The sequence below is a fragment of the Mustela lutreola genome, chromosome 8 (assembly GCF_030435805.1).
Source record: "Mustela lutreola isolate mMusLut2 chromosome 8, mMusLut2.pri, whole genome shotgun sequence".
NCBI lineage: Eukaryota > Metazoa > Chordata > Mammalia > Carnivora > Mustelidae > Mustela > Mustela lutreola.
In genome coordinates, this window is record NC_081297.1 from 61,641,562 (window position 1) to 61,667,824 (window position 26,263).

Sequence of the window (26,263 nt, forward strand, 5' to 3'; positions counted from 1 at the left end):
GTGGCTCAGTCGTTAAGCATCTGCCTTCAGCTCAATTCATAAACCCAGGGTCCTGGGATCGAGCCTCACATCAGGCTCCCTGCTCAGCAGGAAGACTGCTTCTCCCTCTTCCACTCCCCCTGCTTGTGTTCCTTCTCTCGCTGTGCCTCTCTCTGTCAAAAATAAATAAATAAAATCTTTTTTTAAAAAATAATAATTTTTTAAAGCCAGTAAGCAGACACAATTGAAAAGTAGACAAGTTAAATATATATATATATATATATATATATATATATATATATATATATATGAGACAGAGCAAAGACACAACCTTCACTCCACAATAAGCACAGAGCTCTATTAGTGTTTCCCCATCAACATCCCATGGGAGGCCTAGCTTTCTGTGTGCTTAGGAGTACTCTCCACCATTGTGCAGGGAGACCAGACAGCATTCAGGTGCGATGTTAAATCGAACTTGTACTGGCACCATTGAGTTCAAGGTTGTCCGTTTGCACCCTGACTGAAGTGGGTTTAATCCTGCATGCGTGCTGGATCCCATAGCCAAAGTAGATAGCCAACCCAATCAGCATCCAGACACCAAATCGGACGCAGGTGCCAGCTGCCATCTGCATCATAAGGTAAACATTCATAAAGATGCTCAGAAGTGGGAGGAGAGGCAGAGCAGGGACCTTAAAGTAAAGGGGAGTGGAGCTCTGTGGCTGTCTCCAGATGACCCCAGTGATCCCAGTGATGAGCACCAGGAGCAGCAAACCACTATAATCAGTACTGCATCTCCAGAAAGCAGCAGAACTGGCCACTGAGCCAGCGCCAGGCCAAGAAGAGTCAGCAGCAGGGCAAGGAGTGAGGAACAAATGTAGACAACCAGGCCAGAGAGTGTGGTGGGGGTGAGGCTGCCTGGATAAAAGAGTCCCCACATGGTCAGCTTCTCCAGCACAGGTCCGCTGTTGTGCTGCGCCCCTGCTGCATCATCTTCATCCTTCATTTCAGGCTGATACCCGACGATGAGAACACAAATAGTCACCGGGGAGTATGTAAGCAGGGTCCCAATCGACATGAGGTCCACCAGATCGGTGAGTCCAAAGAGGAATGTCACAAAAGCTGTGACAATGCCCGAGGCCACAGTGGCTATGATGGGGAGGTCTGTCCTGGTGTACATCCTGGCAAGGACACCGAACAGGAGGCCATCATCTTCCATCACATAGATCATCCAACGAATGAGGAACATAGAATCCAAGATGCCGGTAGAAAAAGCAGAGAGGGCTCCAACAGCCACAACATAGCGGGCAGGGGCCCAGCCAATATGGAGAAATGCCTCAGGCAAGGGGCTCCCAGGTTGAAGCTGGTAGTAAGGCACCATGAGTGTAAGTGCCGCAGAGACAGCAAAATATACCAAAAAGCAGATGAACACTGAAATCACAATGCCCATGGGGACAGAATGCTTTAGATTCTGGGCTTCTTCGGCAGCAGGAATAATGCTGTCAAAACCAGTAAATGCATAGAAACAGGTAGCTGATCCACAGAGAATTCCCTCAAAGCCAAAAGGCACAAACCCTCCAGAGCCCAGAGGGCCCAAGCTAGAAGTGTCATTGAGTCTAGACATAGTCATTATGTAGTCCTCTTCTGTGAGCTTCCAGTTGTGCAGGTTCCCCTTAATGAACCCAGAGATGATGACAAAACCAAGAACCAAAAGGTTCACCACTGTGAACACCATAGTAACCAGGAAAAACTCACTAGCCCTCAGAGCCAGCAATCCAGTGCACAACACCACCAGGCCCACAGCAAAGAAGTCTGGATATTCCGTAAAGGACATAGGGAACGTACAGTGAGATCCTCTCACTCAAGGTCCAAGAGATCTGGTTCCCAATCAGGCCATCAAAAACTAAACTCCAGGCCCAGGCCATACTGGCTATACCAATAACATAAGACAGGATAAGGTTCCAGCCAGTGATGAAAGCCCAGAGTTCACCCACAGTGACATAGCTGTAGAGATACGCAGAAGCAGACTGGGGAACCCGGGCACTAAACTCTGCATAGCACAGAGCAATCAGCACAAAAGACAGGGCAACCACCAAAAAGCAGATCACAATGGATGGCCCTGCTATTTCACTGGCCACCTCGTCAGCCAGGACATACACACCTGCACCCATTGTGTTGCCCACACCCAGGGCCAATATATCCAGAGTGCTCAGGCTTCTGGCAGGAGAAATCTTAGCCACGTATTGCGCCAGTGTATGTCTACGTACCAGCTTTTTACCAAACCTGCAAAGTGCCTTGCACAACATCCTAGATGAAACTGAAGAGGAGTCTAGGATCAGAGCACTGTAGCAAGTCCAGGGAGCCCAGAGTCTCCGACTGGGTTCAGTGAGGCTGAGTTAAGCCAAGCTGGGTTGGGGTTGCCAAGTTCGGGTGCTCAGGCTTCAGAGCTGCTGCTTCATGTTTCATCTTACGTGTGCTCTCCCTCCAGGATGCCTAAGACACAGTAAACAATAAATATTTACTGAACCCATATTCAACAACAACCAAAGCTCAGGAGTCACATGTCACCTGTTACAGCCTAAATATCACAGAAAAGGATACCAAAGGACATTACAGAAAAAATCAGCTCTGCTTTCCCCCCCAGAAAAAGTGCCAAATACCTCCCAACATTCTGCTTTTTTACGCACCACATGACATAATCCCATTTGGGTTCGTCTAACTCATGTAGCTTCATGTACTAATTAAGCTGTAAGACACAACAGGGCATGAATTTATTGTGCAATAATTCACACGCGGGATGTTTGCGCAGTGCTTGGGCGTGAGTTATGACACATTAATTCACGGCCTAGAGGGCCTCGTTGCAATTACAGACCCATTTTTTAAATATCATCTGAGTTTAAAATACAAATATTGGTCCCCCAGTCTTAAAACCCTTAGCCCCTAAATCAGCTAGCCAAGGTCAGATGGCATTTTGGCCCCCTTCCTCCTCATTTTGCATTATCCATTTAGCTGTGCTGATGGCCAAGGAAGTACAGTCCAACCCTTCACCTTACCCACATAGGCCCACAGGGCACTGTGAGATGAGAGAAAGAGGGAGGAAGGGGCAGGGCCTTCCTAACTACCTGCCAGAATGGGAGGAACAGGCTCTTGGGTACAGAAGCACAGGAAAAATGGGTGCAGCCGTCAACCCAGGGTCCATGACTAAGAAGGGAGAAGAGCCAGAAAGGCCATTTTATGAATTCAGACATTCAGTAAACTTCACCCAAAGCAACCAGGCAAAATTCACTACAATTTTTATGTCCACAGTTATGAGAGTGTGATGGGCAGGGAGAAAAGAAATGTCACCTAGCTCAGTCGCTCACAACCACAACAATTCCTTCTGTCTCCTCCCTCTCTAGGTTCCAGGAGAAAAGGAGAGCTCACTTCTGTAGACAATGCTCCTCGCTGGCCACACCATGCTCTATAAACACCCTATACCATCTGTGATGTCAGCTGCCAGCCACCTGGAGAATCTGCCCTGCTCTGTGAGCTTGTATTAAAACACTCACTTATAATTCCCTATTAATTTTTCACGAGGAGTTATTTTTAACTCCCTCAAACCATTGTCTGAATATGCCAAATATATTTTCTTAATGAACGAACCCGGCGTGTGGTTCCTCCTTCCCCTACTCCCCTGCTGCTATTCAAATGGTCCCCTCCTCATAGGGAGCAAGGCTTTGGATGAGCAATTCACAGCAATGCCCCGGAAATGAGTAGTGCAGAAGAGATAGAACAAAGTCATGCAACCCCCACTCTCCTCCCTACTCAGGCTTCAGTTTTGAGAGAATTTTAGGAAATGCTGTCAGGGGCTTTTAAAGACAGAAAGATCAAGTCAAAACCGAAAAATCTTCCCTACAGATTTTCAAAAGGAACCCTTAGGTTATTGGGTCAGACCTTCCACCTACAAATCCATCAAGACTCCTTATTTGCCACCCACCAGTTCCAGTGCTCTGATTTACTAACAAGCACACGAGATAGATAAGGAGGGTCAATTCTTAACTCATGGGATCTCTCTATACTATAAATGTGATTGAGGTGTCTCCCACTCACCCCAGGCTTCAAACCCTTCAGTGGTTTCCCCATTGCCCTGCTTTTATAATCCTCTCTTCCTTCAAAACCTGACCTCTGCTTACTCCTCTAATCTCATCCCCTACCCAGTTCCTGCTCCAGCTACTCTCACTCTGTTCCCTTGCCTCTAATGCCCTCTTAAGCCCACTTTGCTTAGCTAAGCCCTCCTTATCTTTGAATTCTCAGCTCAGAAACTGTCTCCCCAGGAAGGTTCCCTGATCCTTACGCTGATTTTCCTATGTGTTCTCAAAGCAGCTGGGCTACCCCCATCGATCCTAAGGTATCAAAATTCCAGGGGTACTTGGGTGGCTCAGCCAGTTAAGTGTCCAACTCTTGATTGTGGCTCAACCTTGATCTCAGCAGGGAGTCTGCTTGATATTCTCTCCCTCTCCCCCTCCCCCTGCTTGCTCTCTCTCTTTCTCTCTCTCATATAAATACATAAAATCTTTTTTTTAAAACCCAGTTCAGCTGCCTGTCTCCTCCTGTGAATTAGGTGCTCAATAAATATTTGTTGAGCAAATGTACAAATTGAGGAGAGAAACCTGAAAGAGCACATAATCCAGAATTCCCATCTACTTGACCTTGAGATACATACCTTGTAACCAAGCACCTTTATAAACCTGACTCAGGTAAATATATAAATGGTGTTAACTTCCTTGTAGAAGGCAATCAAAATGGAAAGTGTGGAGGGAAAACAAACTGTGATAAAACCTTGACCACAGATCATTCATGGCAGGTATAAGCCACACATAGGTGATAAAGAATTGCTTGTCTTTGAGGATGCTTGTTTTAAAAAATATCAGGTGACCTTGGGTTATAGGCAACCAGCCACCCACACCCAGATAGAGAATCCCCACTTTTTCGAAGGCATCATATCCAGGACCTATCATCTAGGCAGGATGCCCTAAGGCAAAGGTTATCTTTCACCTTGAGGGACAGAAGGAGGCCTAATGAAGACACCTGGGGAACATTTTCAAACTTCAGATCCTTTCTCTCAGGAGATTCTTGTCCACCTACCCCCTCACTTCCCAGGACTGGTCTAAGCCACCCCAACTGACAAGACATTGTCCTACCTTTCAAAGGCAAGATGTTCTAAAAGCTTCCTTCACAAGAAGGCATCCCAGTTTAGCAATTAGGGGTAAAGGCTATGCAGGTAGACTGTTCAGCTTCAAATCACAACTCAATCTGTGGAAAAATTAGTTCCCCTCTCAGTGCTTTGATTTCCACAAATGGAAGTAAAAGTAAATAGTTCATAGGATTGTTGTGAGGAGTAAATGAAATGATACTTGGGAAGTACTCAGCTCAGTGCCTGGTAACCATATGCACGTAATATAATCTACCTAACATTTAATGTTAACATCTGATCCAAAGTCCCCAAACTTTGAAAAGCAATTAATCTTTATAAATAATCTTTATAAATGTCCAGCCTCAAAATCATGCACTGAAAATCAAACTTGTTAGCTAGCCATCAAGAGAAAAGAAAACTGTTTTTTTCATATAATTCACTTTGAAATTCTAAGGACTCTAATTAGACATCCTCATACATGTTGGTGCTAAACACTCTGCGGTCCTAGGCTGACTGAGTTAGACCAAGCATTGAAAAATGCAAGGCTTGGGGCACCTCTGACTCTTGGTCTGGGGGTTGTGAGTTCAAGCCCCACTTTGGGTGGGGATCCCACTGAAAAATTAAAACAGAGGTCAAAAAAGAAAAGAAAAATACAAAGCTCAAATACAATAATAAGGGGCGCCTGGGTGGCTCAGTGGTTTAGGCCTCTGCCTTCAGCTCAGGTCATGATCTCGGGGTCCTGGGATCAAGCCCCACATCGGGCTCTCTGCTCAGCAGGGAGCCTGCTTCCTCTTCTCTCTCTCTCTCTCTGCCTTGGTCACTTGTGATCTCTCTCTGTCTATCAAATAAATAAATAAATAAAAATCTTTTAAAAATACAATAATAATTATATACAATAATATATATAGTATATATATAATATATAATACAATACAATAATTATAATACTATCTTTGTCCACAGATGCCTCATCTTATTTCTAGAAGAAGCAGTGCTGGATACAAAGTGGTAAGAGCGAAGAACATTATGTCAAAAATTTCAGATTTGAGTCCTGGCTCTTTCACATGACTATATAAACTCTGGTAATTTGCTCAATCTCTCTAAACCTCAGTTTCCCTGTCCTTAAGGAATTTTACTTTACTTCTCTGGATCAGTATGGGAATTCAATGAGAAGAGACAAACTATCACACACTGTTACTGGGAGCATCACTGATGCCACCATCTCGAAGCACAGTCTTAGTGGAATTAACAATGCACACACCTTCCCACCCCACAACCCCTCTCCTGTGGGGTTATACAACTGTGGTCACCAGAGGTTGGAAGCTATGCCAGCATCTGTTACTAGAGGAATTTATAAATAAAATGTGCTATACATACACGAGGAAGTAACTCACAGCAGTCGGAAATAATAAAGTAGATTTACAGAGAGCAACATGGGTAGATTTCAGAAACAACGTTACCTAGGAAAAGCAAAAGTATGTGTATGGCACAATGCCATTTATATGCATGTTAAGAACAGCCCCCAAATGCTATGTGTTTGTCAAGGATACACCTACATCTGCTAAAATGTCATGTCATTCCTCTGCTTAAAGCCTTCTGCAGGTGTCGCTTTTCTACTCAGAGTAGAAGCCAAAGTCTGCATTTACAATGGCCTACAAAGTCCTACAGTATTTGCACTGACCAAGCTACATCTCAGTTTCCTGCTTCTCCTTCTTCCCTCCCCTTCATTACTCTCCAGCTATTGGCCTTCTCAGCATTCTGGGCTCCAACATATCAGGCAAGATCTTACCTTAGGGCCTCTGTCCTTGTCGTCCCCTATAAATGGACCACTTCCACCCCAGAGAGCCACGTGGTTGCTCCCTTCACTGCATTTGGTGAAACACCACCTTTGTTGCAAGCTTTCCTTGATCACCCCATATAAAACTGCAGTCTGATCCTGACCACCCACCACAGACAGTTATCACTATTTAAGGTACTGTTTTACTTACTTATTGTTATGATTTGTCTCACTCCAATAGAATTTAAGTTCCACGAAAGCAGAACTTTTTTATTATTTTGCTCCTGCTTGTATTCCTCGTACCTACAACTTCGCCTGACACAGTCGGCACTGTGTATTTGGTGAATGGATGAGTGTATCTAAATATACATTGGGGGGTGCCTGGGCAGCATCATCGGTTAAATGTCTGACTCTTGGTTTTGGCTCAGGTCATGATCTCAGGGTTCTGGGATCGAGACCCACATCAGGCTCCACGCCTATAGCAGAGTCTGCTTGAGACTCTCCCTCTGCACTTCCCCCCTGGGTTCTTTCTCTCTCTCTCTAGAATAAATAAAATCTTTTTAAAAATAAAAATAAATAGGGGCGCCTGGGTGGCTCAGTGGGTTGAGCCTCTGCCTTCAGCTCAGGTCATGATCTCAGGGTCCTGGAATCCAGCCCCGCATTGAGCTCTCTGCTCGGCAGGGAGCCTGCTTCCCCCTCTTTCTCTGCCTGCCTCTCTGCCTGCTTGTGATCTCTGTCAAATAAATAAATGAAATCTTTTAAATAAATAAATAAAATAAACATAAACATAAATAAATACACCTATAAAGCATGGATTGGAGGAGCATTTGTTAAATGCACTAAAGCAAATGTCTCTAGTGAGGAGGGGAAATGAGAATAGAGATAAAGATGAAAAGGAAAAAGAAAATGCTTTGAAAAGGGGCCTGACGGGAAGCGGGAAGCGGTGATGCCAACATGCCACGACTGAGGGAGGGAACTGACCCCCTCCAGGCACTGCAGGTTCAACAAAGGAATTGCAGGAGACAATGCTGTGAGAGTACCTGGTACAGAGCCTGATCAATGGCAGACTCAATAGATTTAAACTGAAGGGGACCAAGAATCCTGCAATCATCAGGATGTGGAATATACAAAGAAGAAATATCTGCTAGAAAGAGGGTGGAAAACAAGGGAAGATGGGGCACCCCTCTTACTAGTTCTCTCTGAACCCATGTCCCTTTTCCCAACTCCTCTTTCTCCTTTATTCCCTTCAGCTATCTCTGGAAGGTCCTGTAGCTGGCACTAAGGATGCCTGCACCACAGTTCTCTCTCTGTGGGGAACCGACCCAGCCACCTACCTCCCCCCAAAGAGTACAACAGTGGTTTTTCATGTTTGCTGAATCATAGACTCCTCTGAGGTTGCTCACCTCAAAGAAGAAGAAGGAGGGGGAAGAGGAGGAGGAGGAGGAGGAAAAGGAGAAGAAGAAAAAGAAGAAGAAGAAGAAGAAGGAGGAGGAGGAGGAGGAGGAGGAGGAGGAAGGGGAGGGGGAGGGGGAGGAGGAGAAGAAGAACTAGTAGTAATAGTCGTCGTCGTCATACTCTTCGGAGGTCCATCCATGGACCGTAGGCAAGAATCTCAGAGGAGGACCAACTGAATGGCAGGGTGGGACATGCTTTTGATCATTCATTTCCCTCAACTCTGTCATGCAGGGTGGTCCTTGGGCTCTCCCCACTTTTGCTGAAGATGAGTGAAAATGGGCCTACAGACAGAGTAGGAAGATACCAGGGAAGCAACGCAAAGAAGAAAACACATGGGAATTAAAGAATCATAAGCAGGCAGAACAAACAGATGAACAACCAGACTTACAGAGGAAAAAGTAAACCCATGACTGGGAATCCTGAGAAAGTCTATCTGCAATCCAGTTCATAACAATCTTCCTCAAACACCCTTTCTCCATGAAATAACCTGCAATTATTCCAATGGTTTATATTCAGTCCAGACTCTCTGACCCAGCTGTCAGTGTCCCGTCCTAATTCCCCCCTTCCCTCCGGCCCATCACCTGCTACCTAACTCAGCTCCTCACATCCTGACTTACCCCTCCTGGGATGAACCCTGCCCTACCAGAGATGCCCTCCTCTCTGCTTTCCATCCAGTCTTTAGACCCTCTAGCTTTTCTCAGTCCTATTCTACAATTTCCCCCCATATCTAGGAAGCCTTTCCTAAGCCATCCTGATTGATCCCCCATCTCCAACCTTCCTCTGCTCTCGGCCAGCACTTAAAGCCTGTCCTGATGCTCAGCTGAAACTAATTTCCCCTTTCAGTCTGGTGGTGTCCTGGGTGTGTCACTTAAATTCCTTTACAGTCTAAAAGCTTCCAGAGGGCAGGGCCAGGATCCATGTACCTCCTCCTTCTGAATTCCACACTCCCATCCCCAACCCTCACTCCCCAGGACAAGGATCTGCTCCTAATTGTACCAAGTAACCAAAAGAGGCATTTAGGACAGAGGATATGAATATATAGATGTATTGATCGACTCGTTTATCTTGAGATTCCTAGAAATAGGATTTTTTTTAACTTTTTCATTTTTTGGAAAGAGAGAAAGGGCCAAAGAGAGATGGAAACAGGAGACCGGAACATGCACCATCATTGATTTCAAGAGCATTTCCTGAGGACATTTCCTAATGAGAGCTCTGGGTCTGTGAATCTCAGTCTAATTAGGAAACAGTCTCTCCCAAAGGAGGTGCTTGGCGCAGGGGAGGTACTTAAAGAAACGCAGAGAGAGGCCAGGGAACATGAAGCCAGCTTGTATGAATTCCATAATGCCCCCAGCTCCCCCCCTTCACTCCCTCCTCCTCCCTCTGTCTCTCTCAGTCTCTGAGCTCATTCCAAACTCCAAAACAAAAGTTCCATCCCAAGTCGCCAAGAACTCCTGTCAAATCCAACAATCCACCCACTAAATTGCAGGCTGTCTTGTTTTCCCAGCCGGCCCCACCCACTCTCCTCCATCCTGGAGGTCACTGTGTTCACTCCTCTCTCTCTGAGAAGGGTACTGCCCTCACTCTGGACCTTTCCTTTTCAAAACACTCTTCCAAGTTAAGTTCCTTTCCAAGCAGTAAGTTCCACTGGTTCCCATGGTTGGGTGTTAACCCTCCTGCCAGTCAGGAAGTTGGCCTTGTGGCTCCTCCTGAATGGCTTCAAATATAGTTTGGATACCAGTTGCTTTGCTAGAAGTTTGGTAAAGACTTGAGAGGAAGGCTAATGAGCCTGTTCAATAATTATTTTCAGGTGCTCAAAGTTTGAGAGGAGGGACTTTAAACACAACATCTTCAGAAATCATATCAATCTCTTTCTGTCCAAGCCCAGCTCCTTCCCTGATACCAAATTACATAAATTCTCTCATCCACCTTAAAATTTCCAGAGAATGAAAACTCCAGAGCCAATCAAAACAGGGACTCCCAAACAAGTGTAAAGTGTTCTGGATAGCTGAGCTTTCCAAGAGTTTCCAAAGTCCTCATCCAAGCAGCCCTGCAACTCTGGAAGGGGGAAGACAGGAATACGAGAGTAGAGGCTTTGGGTTCAGGTCAAGAGCTTGAAATAACAGCAAGTGTGATGTACGTAGTACACCCATATTTCCAAAGTGGAAACAGTTCAGAATACAGGCGAAAAAGTAAACAGAGCAAAAGCCACCATGAATGCTGGGGCCAAGGCTCATACCCAAGCGTAGAAGGAATTTGTTAACAACCCAAAGAAAAAATGGAATTTTCTCTTTCTGTTGGTGCCTTGTCTAGAAGTGTGTGTGTGTGTGTGTGTGTGTGTGTGTGTGTGTGTGTGATCATGGTCATTCATTTATTCATTCAACAGATATACTTGTCCCCAATTATTCAACACTGCTATAATTATGGCAAATTAAAAAACACAAAAATCCCTCCACTCAAGTTGCTTACATGCCTGCAGGAGGAAGCCGACCATAAACGAGTAATAAGAATATAGATTGTGTCAGATTTGTGATCAGTGCTGCAGAGAAAAGTAAAGCAAGAGAAGGCTAGGATGTGCTCTGGGTGGGTGTTGTGATTTTGAGATGGGTGGTCCAGACAGCCTCATGGATGCTCTGCAACCATCACAGCATCCAGCTCTGGAACTTGTTCATCTTCCTCAACTGACACTCTGTACCCATTAAACAGTAAATTCCCATTCTTCCTTCCCCGCAGCCCCTGGCAACCACCATCCGACTTTCTGTCTCTATAAATTTAAACTCTCTAGGTACCTTGTGTAAGTGGAATCATACAGTGCTGTCCTTTGGTGCCCAGCTTCTTTCACTTTGATGTCTTCAAGGTTCACCCATGTTGTAGCATGTATCAGAATGTTCTTCCTTTTTAAGGTAGAATAATATTGCATTGTATGTATGTACCACCTGTTGTTTATCCATTCATCCACTGATGGGCATGTGGGTTGTGTGGGTTGTGAATATGAGTGTATAAATCTCTTTCTGAGTCCCTGATTTCAGTTCTTTTTTTTTAAGATTTTATTTATTTATTTGACAGACAGAGATTATAAGTAGGCAAAGAGGCAGGCCGAGAGAGAGAAGGAAGCAGCCTCCCTGCTGAGCAGAGAGCCTGATGTGGCACTTGATCCCAGGACCCTAGGATCATGACCTGAGCCTACGGCAGAGACTTTAATCCACTGAGCCACCCAGGGGACCCCCTAATTTCAATTCTGAAGGATATATACCCAGAAGTAGGATTGCTGGATCACACAATAGTTGCATATTTAATTTTTTGAGACATCACCACACTGTTTTCCACCATGGCTGTATGATTTTACATTCCCACAAGCAATGTACAAGCATCCCGATTTCTTGGCATCCTCACCAATACTTGTTGTATTCTCTTTCTTTAATAGCAGCCAACTCAATGGGTGTGAAGTGGTACTTGGCTATTTTTGAAGCACAACAAGGAGGCCTATGGGGCTGGGACAGAATGAGCCAGCAAGAAACAGTAGGGGATGAGGTCAGAGAGAAAGGAGGAAGGCAGATCCTTCATGTAGGGCCTGAGAATCACTGTGAGGACTTTGGGTTTTACTCTGAGTGTGATGGAAACCCTAGAAAAAGTGATAGTTTCATATGTTGGCTACTGATCTTCATGTTTTTTGGACAAAGTATTGGGTTTTCAAACTAAGGAAAGGCTTTCTCCAGAGTTTGGAAACAAGGCATGGAGACAAGTTTTGCAGAGACCTCAATAGATGTCTGATGCTTCTGACAACAGAGGAGGGCTGAACAAGCTGTGTTCTTGCATCTATCTCCCTCTCTAGATGCCAAAGAAGAGATGTCATACAGAGTCCCATGGGACAGTAACATGATAGATTGCTTTCGTTGAAAGTGTTCACGTTATGAATTATCTCTAGGCAGAATTCAATCACTTAAAAATCAAATAAAAGTCATTTTAGCGTCATTCACTATTTTGGGTTATTCCCACCATTACTGTGGATAACCAAGAGCTGACATGGAGATAAAGGGCGCTTTTTCTAGAACCTAGTGAAATACAGGACTGCAAAGACAGAGGTAGGTAGACTCTCAGAAAGGGGGCAGGAACTATGTGAATCAGGCACTTGTAATCCTTGCAGAATTAAATAGATGAATCCAGTCCCAAGCCCCAGATGCCTCAGGAAGGACTGTCAGAAATGTCTGAGATGATCAGGGCTGGAGAGAGAAAGGGCCCCAAAGGGAAGCCTGAAAACACATTTCTGAGAGGCAAAGAGTACCTCTCATAACCTCCCTTCCCCCAGGCGACAGGGATGAAAGCTTCTACATCAAAATGAGAAGTCCAAGGAGTTATAGATTTTCTCAACAATAAATAATCTGGAGAGAATGGCCGCCCAACCACCGTTTATAAATGTTAGAAAATACACACTTGTGTGTGTGGGCTGGGGAGGGAAATGGAGGGTAGAGAAGGAGAGAATTATGGGTTGTCCCCACTGGGAAAGGAGGAGGGACAGAAATCAATTTTCACCATGGCATTCTTAGGATTCAAATGGGGGTTAAGGGAGGAAAGTATAGTAAAACCTAGAAACCAAAATAACTAATTTCTCTCAGCAAGGAAACAGGCCATGTACTCCTACGTTCTGTGTGCTGTTTTTCTCTCCATCTGAGGACCACCTTATTCAACCTCCAGTCTTAACCTAGTATGATCACCACTCATCCCCCAGGAGAAAGAGACTCCACAGCTTGCCTCACATCATAGTTGCCAACTCCTTTCCCTTCTCTGTGGGCTCATTACAGAGGTCCTAGGTTACCTTTAAGCCTTCACACATGTATAATAAAAGTGGGACTAGGATATAGGAGAAAGCCGCTCTTTCCTCTCCTCAAGTGGAAAAATAGTAGACCTAAGTAGAAGGGGAACTTTTAGGTCATTCATTCAGTCATTCATCCAGTAAATATTAAGCACCTTCTAAATGCCAGTCCTTATGCTTGACCCTACAAACACAATGGGTAGGAACACCTGTTCCCTGCCTATATGCCATTCATTGTCTTTAAGAATGTTCTCATGGGGCGCCTGGGTGGCTCAGTGGGTTAAGCCGCTGCCTTCGGCTCAGGTCATGATCTCAGGGTCCTGGGATCAAGGCCCGCATCAGGCTCTCTGCTCAGCAGGGAGCCTGCTTCCCTCTCTCTCTCTCTGCCTGCCTCTCCATCTACTTGTGATTTCTCTCTGTCAAATAAATAAATAAAATCTTTAAAAAAAAAAAAAAAAAAGAATGTTCTCATGGGGCACCTGGGTGGCTCAGTCAGTTAAGCATCTGCCTTCAACTCAGGTCATGATCTGGGGATCCTGGAATCAAGCCTCAGATTGGGCTCCCTGCTCCACAGAGGCCTGCTTCTTCCTCTCCCTCTGCCTGCCGCTCTCCCCCACCCACCCCCCCGCTTGTGCTCTCTTTCTCTATATTAAATAAATAAAATCTTTAAAAAAAAAAAAGAATGTTCTTATATAGGGGCACCTGGGTGGCTCAGTTAGTTAAGCATCTACCGTTAGCTTAAGTCATGATCTTGGCGTCCTGGGATTGAGCTCTGTATTGGGCTCTCTGCTTAGCGGGGCATCTGCCTCTCCCTCTCACTCTCTCTCTGTTCTCTCTCTCCTCTCTCACTCTCACTCTCTCTCTCTCTCAAGTAAATAAAATCTTTTTTTTTTTTAAATAATGTTCAAGGGGGTGGGATTATGGACATTGGGGAGGGTATGTGCTTTGGTGAGTGCTGTGAAGTGTGTAAACCTGGTGATTCACAGACCTGTACCCCTGGGGATAAAAATATATGTTTATAAAAAATTTAAAAAAATAATAATGTTCTTATAGATTTTCCTGCCCCAAATGTTTAACCTGAATCTAATGATAAAAAATGATCCACCTACAAAACAACTTTCTATAGAAAGTTGACTTTCTATAAAACAACTGACCTGTGCCATTCAAAACTGTCAATGCCAGGAATGATAGGCTGAGGAACGGCTGCAGATTAAAGGAGAATCAAGAGACACTAAAATGAGACATAATGTAGAACCCTGGATTGCAGCTGAATTAGGAAGAAACACTCTACTAAAAAATAATAATAATAATAATTGGATTATTAGTGAACTTTGAATATAGACCATACCTCACATTCATATAAACACATACACACACACACTAGAGAGAGGATGCAAATGTGGCAAAATATTAACAAGCCATGCTGGTGAAAGATAAATGGGTGTCAATATACTATTCTTAGGACTTTCTGTAGGTTTAATATTTTTCAAACGAAAAAGTTAGGAAGACTGGGGCATCTGGGTGGCTTAGTGGGCTAAGCCTCTGCCTTTGGCTCAGGTCATGATCTCATGGTCCTGGGATTGAGCCCCGCATTGGGCTCAGCGGAGAGTCTGCTTCCCTCTCACTCTGCCTGCCTCTCTGCCTACTTGTGATCTCTCTCTCTCTTTCTCTCTCTGCATCAAATAAACAAATAAGTCTTTAAAAAGAAAAGTTAGGAAGAAAACAAGACTGTCCCAGTGGTAAAGGTTATGGATTCTTATTCCCTGAATGACCTTTATAAACCAGCATGCCATCACTTTGGGTTGGAACAAAATCCTACCCAGAATGATCTAGCCCCAAATCAGGAACTTTAGATCAGAGGAGTGGGTGGGAAGATAGAAATCCTTTGTCTTTGATTTACAACCAAAATTGTCAGCAAGCAAAAATGCTTAGAAAGAAACCACAACCTTGGCTCATGTTAGTACAGTTATAAAAACTACATACTGTTATTGTCATTTTGTGGGACTAACACAAATTAATAAATCAGGGCCCTAGGCTTGAGCTCTAAGAGGCACTGGGGAACATGTGCAGAGGTTGGAGGCAGAGAAAAATAGTATCTGGCAAATAGGGGACCAGGTATATGTGTAAGAATTAGGGATACATGGAGAGAGGGAGAGAGGGGTGAAAGAGAACCAGAATTTGTTGAGCTATAAGAAATGCACATATGGGGGCGCCTGGGTGGCTCAGTGGGTTAAGCCGCTGCCTTCGGCTCAGGTCATGATCTCAGGGTCCTGGGATCGAGCCCCGCATCGGGCTGTCTGCTCAGCGGGGAGCCTGCTTCCTTCTCTCTCTCTCTCTCTCTGCCTGCCTCTCAGTGTACTTGTGATTTCTCTCTGTCAAATAAATAAATAAAATCTTTAAAAAAAAAAAAAAAAAAAAAAAAAAAAAAAAAAAAAAGAAATGCACATATGTTATTTAGTTTAACAACCAAAAGAAATAAGTATTATTATTCCACTTTACAGACTGAGAGGTGAGACAACTGTCCTAAGCTCATAACAGCCAGTAAAAAGAAGAGCTGGAATTTAAACTCTGCTCTTTGTTACTTCAAAGATCATGTCCTTTCTACTGAAGCACCTTACCTCCACAAAGAGTCAAGACTCTAGAACTTGGCCATTAAAGGAGTATTTGAGCCAGTTCTTATCTTTGAGTCCAGGTCACCCTCTGCTGATGTTTTCCCTTTCATCCTAAATAGGTATTAATGAACCAGAGCTAAAACTAAAGGGATCACTAAATCGGAAGGCTCCATCTAACCATGTCCTGCCAAAATCCTAACCCAGTCTTGGTGGGGGTTGGTGGGGGTGGTGGACTGCTTGGCTGGTTCCTCCAACAGAGCATCTGACTCTTGACCTTAGGGTCTTGAGTGCAAACCCCACACTGAATGTAAAGATTACTTTTAAAAAAAAAAAAAAAAAAAAAGTAAAAGTCGAACCCAATCTAGGGGCAAAATGTCTCCAGACTATATTTTTAGATGCCAAGGAAGATTCCAAAGCATCCTCAAACCTATTCTAATAGTTCCCAGTTATGATTTTATAACTAATTATAATTCCTACCCAAAACTTTAATCCTTCTCCTTTTGCTTGGCTTTTAGTAGAAATATAAGATAATAGCTCTCTAGTTGCCAAATATGTCACCCACCTGAGACTTCTTTCATCATTCTATCCCAAATCTTTTCTAGTGACTATCTCATTCTTGAGAAGAAGAAGAAGAAAAAAAAATCCTCAGTGGGGTCAGGAGTGCTAGAGAAGGAAATGAAGTCTTCACTCTCATTGCATTAGGAAAATGGGGATGGGGACCGGATATTTCTACAAATGTGAGCTCAATAGCAGGAAGATAGTTGCAATTTCCCTGAAAACCTAAAAACCTCCAGATTTGCCCTTCCCAAACCTCAGCCATTACCCAAGGCTTCCAAATGTTGCTGGCACACACCGTTAGGAAACATCTGTCTCAAAGGACAGCCCCAACAGGGACAAAGGAGAGTAGGAAGGCAGACGGTGCCAATTTAATGAGGATGGTTTAACAAAACATCTTTTTAAGTTTTCTAATTCACTTGGCCATTTGTTCCCCAGACTTGGCTGCCAGTCAGGAGCAGACTGGGAATGTTTGCCAGAGAATGGCAATCCCCTCTTTATCCTTAACCCAGAAGGACACGGAACCAGAAAAATGTCAGCTCTCCAGTCACTCCAAAATATGATTTCCCCATTCCAGATCCAAAACTTCATGATGATGCTGGGAAAAAGGACTTGAGCTCTGTCAGACTGATCGTTCTGGTTTGATTGTTGTTGACAGACACCTGACCCAATAGAATATAAAAAGTGAGCATTAGTGTTCCCCATTGTGACCCAAGTCTCTGACCAACTCTGAACTCACAGACCTAAGAGCATTGTTAGTATCTACTAATCATCCATGGAAACAAGCACAAAGACCAATAGACATGAGCCACCAATATAGACTTCTCTGTTTATTCTTGTATCTCCTCATTATTTTTTAAGGCTATTAAAAAAAATATGGACTTGAGATAAGGAATGATGAGTATTCTGAACATGCTGTTAGTATAGGAAGATCAAAAAAGAAGATAAAGGATTGCCTTTCTATTTTAGTTTCAAAAAGAAGAAAACCCCAAATATGTCCAAGAACAAGAGTATTGACAAAGCAGTTCCCAAGGACCCTGACTTTATTCAGGGAAATTGCATAAAAATTTGGATTAAGTCTAAGGAAATGAAATCAAATGAAAGCCACTGGTTTCAGATATTTGCTGATCACCAACCTAGCCCTCAATTCAATTCAGCTGACATGAAGTCACTTAGACACTTAGCACCTTGTCCACACTAGACCTCCATCTAGTAGGTTCCTACCGCTTGAAAATAAGTGCATACCCAGAGCCAGCCTCCTGCCATAGTTCCCGGTCCACCCTCCTGGTCCATAAAATTGGTAACTCTACAAAATGAGATCCTCTCAGCTCTCAGATTCACCCAGCAGCATCAGACAGTGCTGCCCTTCCTTGAAGCAGGATAAAGCCCTAAATCACATTCTTCCTGACTACTCTGCATTGCAGCAGATAACTGAAGTGTGAGTGCCCTCTACCCTCCTTCTGGAAAATGACACTTTCCTCAAGTCTTAAAAAGACGGTCTCTCTCTCTCACTCCCTCTCCCCATCTCTCCCCCAACCAGAACTGCAGTTTCCTGCTCTCTATTAAATCCAAACTTCCAAGATTGCATTTCCAAGGCTTTCTTTTCACTGTTCTTCTACCGCTTGCTCCTGCTCTTAACCTTTTCTGTGGCTCCTGCTTGAATGGGACAAATCCTTACCCCACACATGCACATTACTTGACGTCATTAACATCAGCCCTCACACAAACTGTCCCTCTCTGCCTGGAACTCACTGTTTTGAAACCCTGTTCAACATGACCCTCCTTCCAGAAGCTTCTCTGGCCACACCTACAGATAGATATCTGAGCTCTCTAGTTTGCTTTCCTTGTGTCTCACTCTCTCCTCATGAAAATCCAGTGGCATATCTCACTGACCTAGAACTCTGCACTGAGAGAACACCCAGTCAGTGAAGAAGGCAGGAGTAGTAGGTGAAGAGGTGGAGCCCAGAGCTCCTGCCTGATGACTTTCAGCTGGCCTTACCTTCCCCAGCAGAAGCCTGACGTACAAAGAGTTAACTGGCCACCACCAAGGAAATAAACCCCAGGCTCTATAGCCCATTGTGGTGATGTCAACGATCTAAAATCAGAATGGAGGCCCAAATCTCTCTCGCTACAACAAAGTGAACGTCGAAAGGAAATAACCCAAGTTGGCTGAGACCAAGTGCATTATCTGTGCCATTTATGATTTGCTCCTATGTCATCCCCTTGATGTGTGACAACCGAACAGACAGACAACGCAGAGTCGATTACTTCCACTGCTTTACTTAATTTGAAAAATAAGTCACCTCGTGTTTTGGCATTAGGCAACTCCGAGTATAATAACTATATGTAAGGCTTGCCTGCAGAGTGGGGGAAGAGAACAATAGTCAAATGACCGAATGGTGTACATACAGAACAGGACTTCACTTGCTTCAGGAGAGGGAAGTATCCATGAAATGCCCTCGTCCTATAAGCTCCCAGAGAAAAGGATTTCCTGTGTTTGCTACCATTTTTCCTGTACTGTCTGCACATCACTAAACAGATAGATTCTGCAGACTTTGGTTTGGGTCTAAACTGAGAAATTGGATGGTCCCTCAAGTAGAAACCACAAATAGTTTTTAAGTGAGAAAGACTGGATTCAATCTATTAAAGATCAGATTTCAACTAAGTGTAAATAAATATAAAGGCAAATGCCAAATTAGAAAATCCAGGCACCACAATGATTCTTTGTGGAAAAGAATTCAAGCAAAAGCAACATTTTTCTTCCCCCTTAATTATTAACACCAGCACTGTCACCCCCTAATCACCAGGCACTCATTTACACATTATGCAAGACAATGGTGGCAAACAGAGAACTCTTGGAAATTTAAAATTAAGGGCATTTCCTGGATATTTCTTTCTCCTGAAGGAATTCTTCCCCACCTGCTAAAAAAAAGTAAAAGACACATAAACTATGAACCGGAAAGGTCATTCCTAAATCAGAAATGAACAGTTGGGGCGCCTGGGTGGCTCAGTGGGTTGAGCCCCTGCCTTCGGCTCAGGTCATGATCTCAGAGTCCTGGGATCGAGCCAGCCCCCCCCCCCCAATTGGGTTCTCTGCTCAGCAGGGAGCCTGCTTCCTCTTCCCCCCCCCCCTCTCTCTCTCTGCCTGCCTTTCTGCCTACTTGTGATCTGTCAAATAAATAAATAAAATCTTTAAAAAAAAAAAAAAAGAAATGAACAGTTAAGGCGAGGGTATATCAAAATCCCAGATGGCTTCATAGCTGGTGGGAAGTTAGAATAATAAGGACCTGGTTTTCCAGTGTTGGCAAGACTGGAGAATATCTTCTGTGCACTGTGGGTTAGCCTGAGAAGGCCCCATGGAAGAAGCGGCATTTACCCCATCTCAGCATTTTGTGTAACTGTTTCCCAGGAAAACATCAGTTCCAGCTACATCTTCAGCTTGGGCCACGATATAATAAATAGAGCCTCTTTTTTGGCCTTCCTTCCATGCCCCCCACCAAAAACACAAAACAAACTCCACCATACCCTAAACCAGTAAATCCAGTTAGTTTGCTCAATGATACAGATCCACTTAAGTATTTGCTATAGATACTAATAGAGATCTAGATGTTAAAATACAATAATAATTCTCAGTCTTGGTCTGTGCAGAAAAGGAAAAGAGAGAGAATCATTTCAGTGTTACTTCTCCCCAGGGGAAAGATAAGTAAAGTTCGGGCAGTTTCCCTGAAAGGTTGGAAAGAAAGCTGAAGTAGGGCACCTGGATGGCTAAGCTGGCTGGGCCTCCAACTCTTGGTTTCAGCTAGGGTCATGGTCTCAGGGTCCTGGGATCAGCCTCCACTCCATGTCAGGCACTATGCTGGGCATGGAGCCTATTTGAGATTCTTTCTCTCCCTCTCCTTCTGCCCCTTTCCCCATGCTAAAGCTCAAGTAACCAAATACAGCTCACGCTAAGGAAAATAAACATCCAAACTTATCTCCCAGGAGTCTTCTGAGAACAACCTCACCAAATGGATCACTTACCAGGCATTTTCCCACCTATTATCTTACTTTGTACTATATTCTGTTTCAATGTTACTTGGAATAATCCATTGTCTCCCTTTCTAAAATAAAAACCCCTGGGGCACCTCAGTGGCTCAGTCAGTTAAGCGTCTGAATTCAATTCAGGTCATGATCTCAGGGTCCTGGTATCGAGCCCCACGTCAGGGCTCCTCACCCAATGGGGAGTCTGCTTCTTCCTCTCCCTCTGCCCCTCCCCTCATCTCTCTCTCTCTCTCAAATAAATAAATAATAAAATATTTTTTAAAAATTAAAAAATAAAATAAAAACTCCTAAAAATTTAATAAAATGGGGCACCTGGGTGGCTCGTCAGTTAAGCATCTGACAGGCTCAGGTCATAATCTTGGGGTCCTAAGATCAAGCCCTGCATCCGGCTCCCCATTTAGCAGGGAGTCTGCTTGTCCCTCTCCTTCTGCCCTTTCCCCCAATTGTGCTCTGTCACTCTCTCTCTCTCTCTCTCTCTCAAATGGATAAATAAAGTCTTTTTTTAAAAAGTAATAGGGGCACCTGGGTGGCTCAGTCGGTTGGATGTCTGCCTTCAACTCAGGTTGTGATCCTGAGGTCCTGGGATCAAGTCCCAAGTCGGGCTTCCTGCTCAGGGGGAGAGCCTGCTTCTCCCTCTCCCTCTGCTGCTCCCCCTGCTTGTGCTCTCTCACTCTCTCTCTCTGTCAAATAAATAAAGTCTTTTAAAAAACTAAAATTAAAATTAAATAAATAGAAACTCCTTAGGGTAGAACATGATTCATGTTCTATCAATGAGGTGAGAAACCATAATTCTACAAGTAAATATTACTAGGGGCAACCTAGACTTGAACTTGAAGGCATGGCAGCCCCTAGTCTGTCTGCTCATTAGACCAAGAGGTAACATAGTCACTCCTCCAACTCACCTACCTACCCTCCTACCCCCAGCACTACACCTCGCAAATCCCTTCTCAGTCTGGCAGAGGCTGAATTCCAAGTCAGTGAAAACCCGTCCTGATGCAGACTAACACACATCAGATCAACTGTATATAAACCAGTCCATCCCCCCCAAACATAGACCAAAATCTATGTAGATATAGACCAGAGCATTTGTGCTTTCTTCCTTCAATATCTATGGAGTTCCTGCTACATGCAGACACAACACTAGTTTCATTGCACCATTATTTGGGTAAACAATCAAATAGCCAGAGCTTCTCTAGAGGCCCTATAGACTCCAAATTGTCTAATATCATTCTGGAATGGTTATGAACAAGTGGCTGTTCTTAGACATTCTGGGATAACTTCTGAAAAAACAAGAGTTAAATCCAATGTTCCTCATTCATGATTTGACACATATACAGGTTTGGTTTCAGTCAGAATCCAGTTTTGGAAATTCTTAACATTTCTATCACACCAAAACAAGATGATCAAGTTGACAAATCAGAAAATCTTGAGCCTCTGCTTTGAGATGTCTTCAGAAACTAGATGGGCTACCAGGAAGAATCAGAGTTAGATTTTCCAAACAGGAATCAGAGAGAGAGATGGGGAGGGGTGCCTGACTGGCTCAGTCAGTTGAGCACCGGACTCTTGGTTTCCGCTCAGGTCATGATCTCAGAGTTGTGAGATCAAGCCCCACTTCTCCACTCTCAGCAGGGAGTCTATTTGATTCCCTCTCTCTTTCTCTGTCTGCCCCTCTCCACACCCATATGCTTTCTAAATCAATCAATCAATCAATCAATCTTTTAAAAAGAAGAAAGGGACACCTGGGTGGCTCGGTGGGTTAAAGCCTCTGCCTTCCACTTGGGTCGTGATCCCAGGGTCCTGGGATCCAGCCCCGCATTGGGCTTCCTGCTCAGTGGGGAGCCTGCTTCCTCCTCTCTCTCCGCCTGCCAATCTGCCTACTTGTGATCTTTGTCTGTCAAATAAATAAATAAAAATATTAAAAAAAAAAAAAAAGGGAAGACGAAAGAGAGTTGGGTAAAGCCAAGAAAGGTGTGAAATTAAGGGATTAGAAAGTGATGTGATACGTTGATGTCAACAGTGAAAATCAATTTCTTCTCTCCTCCCCGTATGATTCTCTAACTCCCCTTTTCTCAATCCCGAATCCTGTCAGCCCAGAACACCTAATAAAAGTCCTCAGGATAAAACAATAGAAGGAAATCCATCTGCCTGCCACTTATTTTCCAAACTACCACTGCAAGGTAGGATGGCCTTTGTCTACAATGAGCACTGATCCACATTCATTTTTCCCCCCAAATCCTTCCTTTCCTTGCAAGCATAGATTCTGGAAATCCTTCCAGTGGTCCCATCTATCACTATGCCCTGTCTCTACATTTAGACTAGAGGTTGTGTGTGGTCAGAGTCCACGGATCCTTCTTCCATGTACCTCCTCCCAGTATACATCCTCAGTAGTAATACAATGCACACAAGGTGGCTTAGGAAAGGCCAACTATCTCTCTGGTTATCCTTCCTCACATCTTTAAATGTCCTTTTGTCTTCCCATGTAAGTACTTGACTGTTGTCTTCCATCTGTCCTCTCTCACCAGAATTTGCTTGGTTGCTCCCATAGCCCTAGTTAACTGCTCCACACTGCCACCTGCTCCTTTGGAAAGTTAATTTGTTTTTTGTTTTGCTGTAGGAAAGACACCAGATTCTCTGAACCATATGAAAGTTGTATCATGCCTCAAAGTCCTGAGTTCTTATCCAAATACAGAAGATGTGACTTCTCCATCAAGACCCATCTGGGGGCACCTGGCTGGCTCAGCTGGTACAGCATGAGACTCTTGATCTCAGAGTCATGAGCTGAGCTTAGAGATTACTTAAGAAATTTGTAAAAATAATTTAAAATGTTAAAAAAAAAAAAAAACAGGGGTGCTTGGTGGCTCAGTTGATTAACCATCCAACTCTTGATTTCAGCTCAGGTCATGATCTCAGGGTTGTGAGATGAGCCTTGTGTCAGACTGTGCTGGGTGTGCCTGCTTAAGATTCTCTTCCCTCTCCCTCTGCCCCTACACCCCTTCTCCCCTTCTCTAAAAAATAAATAAATAAATATTTTTAAAAGACCCATTTGCCCCTCCCAGCTCATGTATCACGATGTACAACAAAGAGCCTCCACCACCCCTTTTTTAAGGGAGACACTTTATCCTTATTCCCTTGTTCTTTCTTTTTTTTTTTAAGATTTTATTTATTTATTTGACAGACAGGCCACAAGTGGGCAGAGAGGCAGGCAGAGAGAGAGAGGAGGATGTGGGGCTTGATCCCAGGACCATGAGATCATGACCTAAGCCGAAGGCAGAGACTTTAACCCACTTAACCACCCAGGCGCCCCTCCCTTGCTCTTTCTAATCCCCAATCTGCTTTGTGATTTCTTCAATAATAAAAGAAAAATGGGATGAGGGTAAACCAAAAGAACATAATCCAAAAATCATTTTTTTATCACTTTGGAATATACTTGGTAAAGGAAATTTGTCCTTTCACATGATTTTGCTTAAACCAAGATCAAAATGAGCCTGCTTTCTGGAGGCACATAAACCATATCAATTGATAATGAGAGAAGTTGCCCAAGAACTGCTGGAGGGTAAGAGAAAAACAACCTAGAAATCAACATTTGCCACATATAATCAATACAACTGATGTCACGCGTGGATAAGTGTTGTCTGGGCTTCTGGTGTCGAGGTACTTCGTACAGGGTACATCGTGGGGGAGGTGTGGGGGGGGCTGGCCTGAGAACAATTTAAGACTCCAAGGGCCTTAGAAATTAAAGATAACAAATATGTTTTGTGATAACAGCAAAATGCCTCTTGGAGACCCAGAAAGCCAGTCCTATTTCAGACTTCTCCCCCAAGCCTTTATCAATCAATAAATATGCCTATTATGTACATAAAATTGATAGATTCCAAGACAGAGAGGACAGAGCCATCAAGTTTCAATGTTTATTTAGCACTGGCCCCTTTACAATATATTTGGGACCTCAGATAAGCCTCCATACAGTGTTTTAAAGACCACTAGGCAGCCACACCCCAGAGGAACTTGGAAATCTTTCCTCCTCCAGGCTGACCTGGCAGATACTCAATCCCCACCGCAGCTTTTTTAAATTAGATAAGAAAGGCGAGGAGATACACTCACTCAGCAGCTGTGAAAATAGATACCTAACTCCTTCAGACTGGAGAAAGGAGACCCACAAGTCTTCTCTCCTACCCGACCGCGTTATCAAACTGAACCGGCTCTTCTTCCAAGTCCGCACCAATGCCCTCCCTAAGAAGGCAGGACACAGAGACTTTCAGAATCAACAGTGAGAAAGGAGACGTAACATGGAGGGGGCAGCAGAGTCAGGTGGAAGATTCTTCATTCCTTCAAGGAATGGGTCTAAGCATCCTATGTGCTAGGCCCTGTGGGAAAGACAAAGAGGAAGAAAGCAAGCTCCGCACTAGGCCAGAAAGGAAAGGCCAGGAGGGAGGGCATGGCATGTGTGGGCCAAGTGATGCTAAAAGCTGATCTTGGAAGAAGGTGGGCACTCGGGCAGGAACGAGGGAGCGTTCAGTCTGTGTGTCCGCAACCGGAGTGGGGAGAGCCGTCCTCACGACCCCACCCCGCTCTGAGAGCTTCTCTTCATTTAGAAAAAAGGGTCTATGTCCACAGAAGCTGTGAGCACGGGATTGGTGGGAACAAAAAAACTACAGGCGCCTCAGTGTTTTCTGCAAAGCCCCTCCTCCCAAGCCAAAAGCCGTGCGGCTGAACGTGGCCAGGGCTCCCGCTCAGCCATGTGCTCTTCCAACTCTGATGACGTTCAGTGTTCATCAGTGTGGGTTTGGGAAGCAAAGAGCTAACTAGTTTTTATCAAAAATGGAAATAAATGCAATTATCAAAAATGGAAAAAAAAAAAAAAAAGTGGGAAGGACACTAGAGGAGAAGTGCCAAGAGCAACCTCCCTGAACTCATATTTTCCTCAGCAAAGCTGAGACGCTTTGTGGTCTGGAGGAGAACAGAGTGTAGGCCTCCATAGTTCTCCAACCACCACAAACCTACCTATCCTTCCCAAACTCGCAAGGCCTCTGGTCTGCACCCCCTAAACCCCATGCAAAGTCTAGCTCTGGCGCCATGAAATACCTTCTGCTCCAACACCACACAGCTCTGCACATCGACACCCGCACCCGGGGGCAGTCTAAGCCCCGCCTACTTTCTCTCTGGCCCTGTCACAGTTTTCTTGCCAACTCTATTAACACAAAAAAAATCACTTACCCGTGGGCTTTTTCTACCTCAGAGGGGAAAGACCTGCAAAGAAAGTGCAAGCAAAACCCAAGGAGAGCTAAGGAGCTTGACCAAGAACTATCAAGGAGCAGAACCTAGCCTTTGGCCCTCAGGCAGGTGTGGCCCTGGGGGGAGGGGCAGACCCCACGTGGGAGGCGGACCCTCAGAGAGGCGGGTTGGGGAGGCTTTGGGAAGGATGGAAAATTGGGAAGGAAGTGGCTTAGCCACATTCCAAGAGGAAAGCTGGGGAGGTGGGCAAAGGAAGATTAGTGGGCTCCTGTCTGGGTGAGGAGGCGGAGCTTTAGGGACTTCAATGGGACAGAGTTTGAGACTGGGTAGCAAGATGGGAATTCAGAAGCAAACACCATTTCCAGAATCCTATGCATGGAGGAGGTTCCAGTTGGCAGGGGAGTGTGGGGAGCCAGATGGAGCCCAACTTGTGGTGATTTGGGGGCCATTCCCAGATCCAGCTAAAGAACCCACTCACGAGTTCTTTAAGCAAGGATAGATGCACCCTCCAACAACCTCACCCAGAATATCCTACTAGGTTATAGAATATCCTGCTAGATCCTACCACCACCACCAGTCCCTGCCCCTTCATCCACGTTCCATATCCCTCCAGAAATAAAACTAAAAGGGAACTG

General features: G+C 44.5%; 1 protein-coding gene across 1 annotated transcript; it reads right to left on the minus strand.

The window, feature by feature from the left end:
- Nucleotides 1–316: 316 nt before the first annotated feature.
- Nucleotides 317–25,697, minus strand: LOC131838681 (cationic amino acid transporter 3-like). The gene is given in 4 exon segments (XM_059185136.1): nucleotides 317–748; nucleotides 751–1,801; nucleotides 1,803–2,469; nucleotides 25,611–25,697. Coding segments are annotated over 3 exon segments (1,836 nt in total). The 5' UTR covers nucleotides 2,283–2,469; nucleotides 25,611–25,697; the 3' UTR covers nucleotides 317–443.
- Between the last annotated feature and the right edge of the window lie 566 nt (nucleotides 25,698–26,263).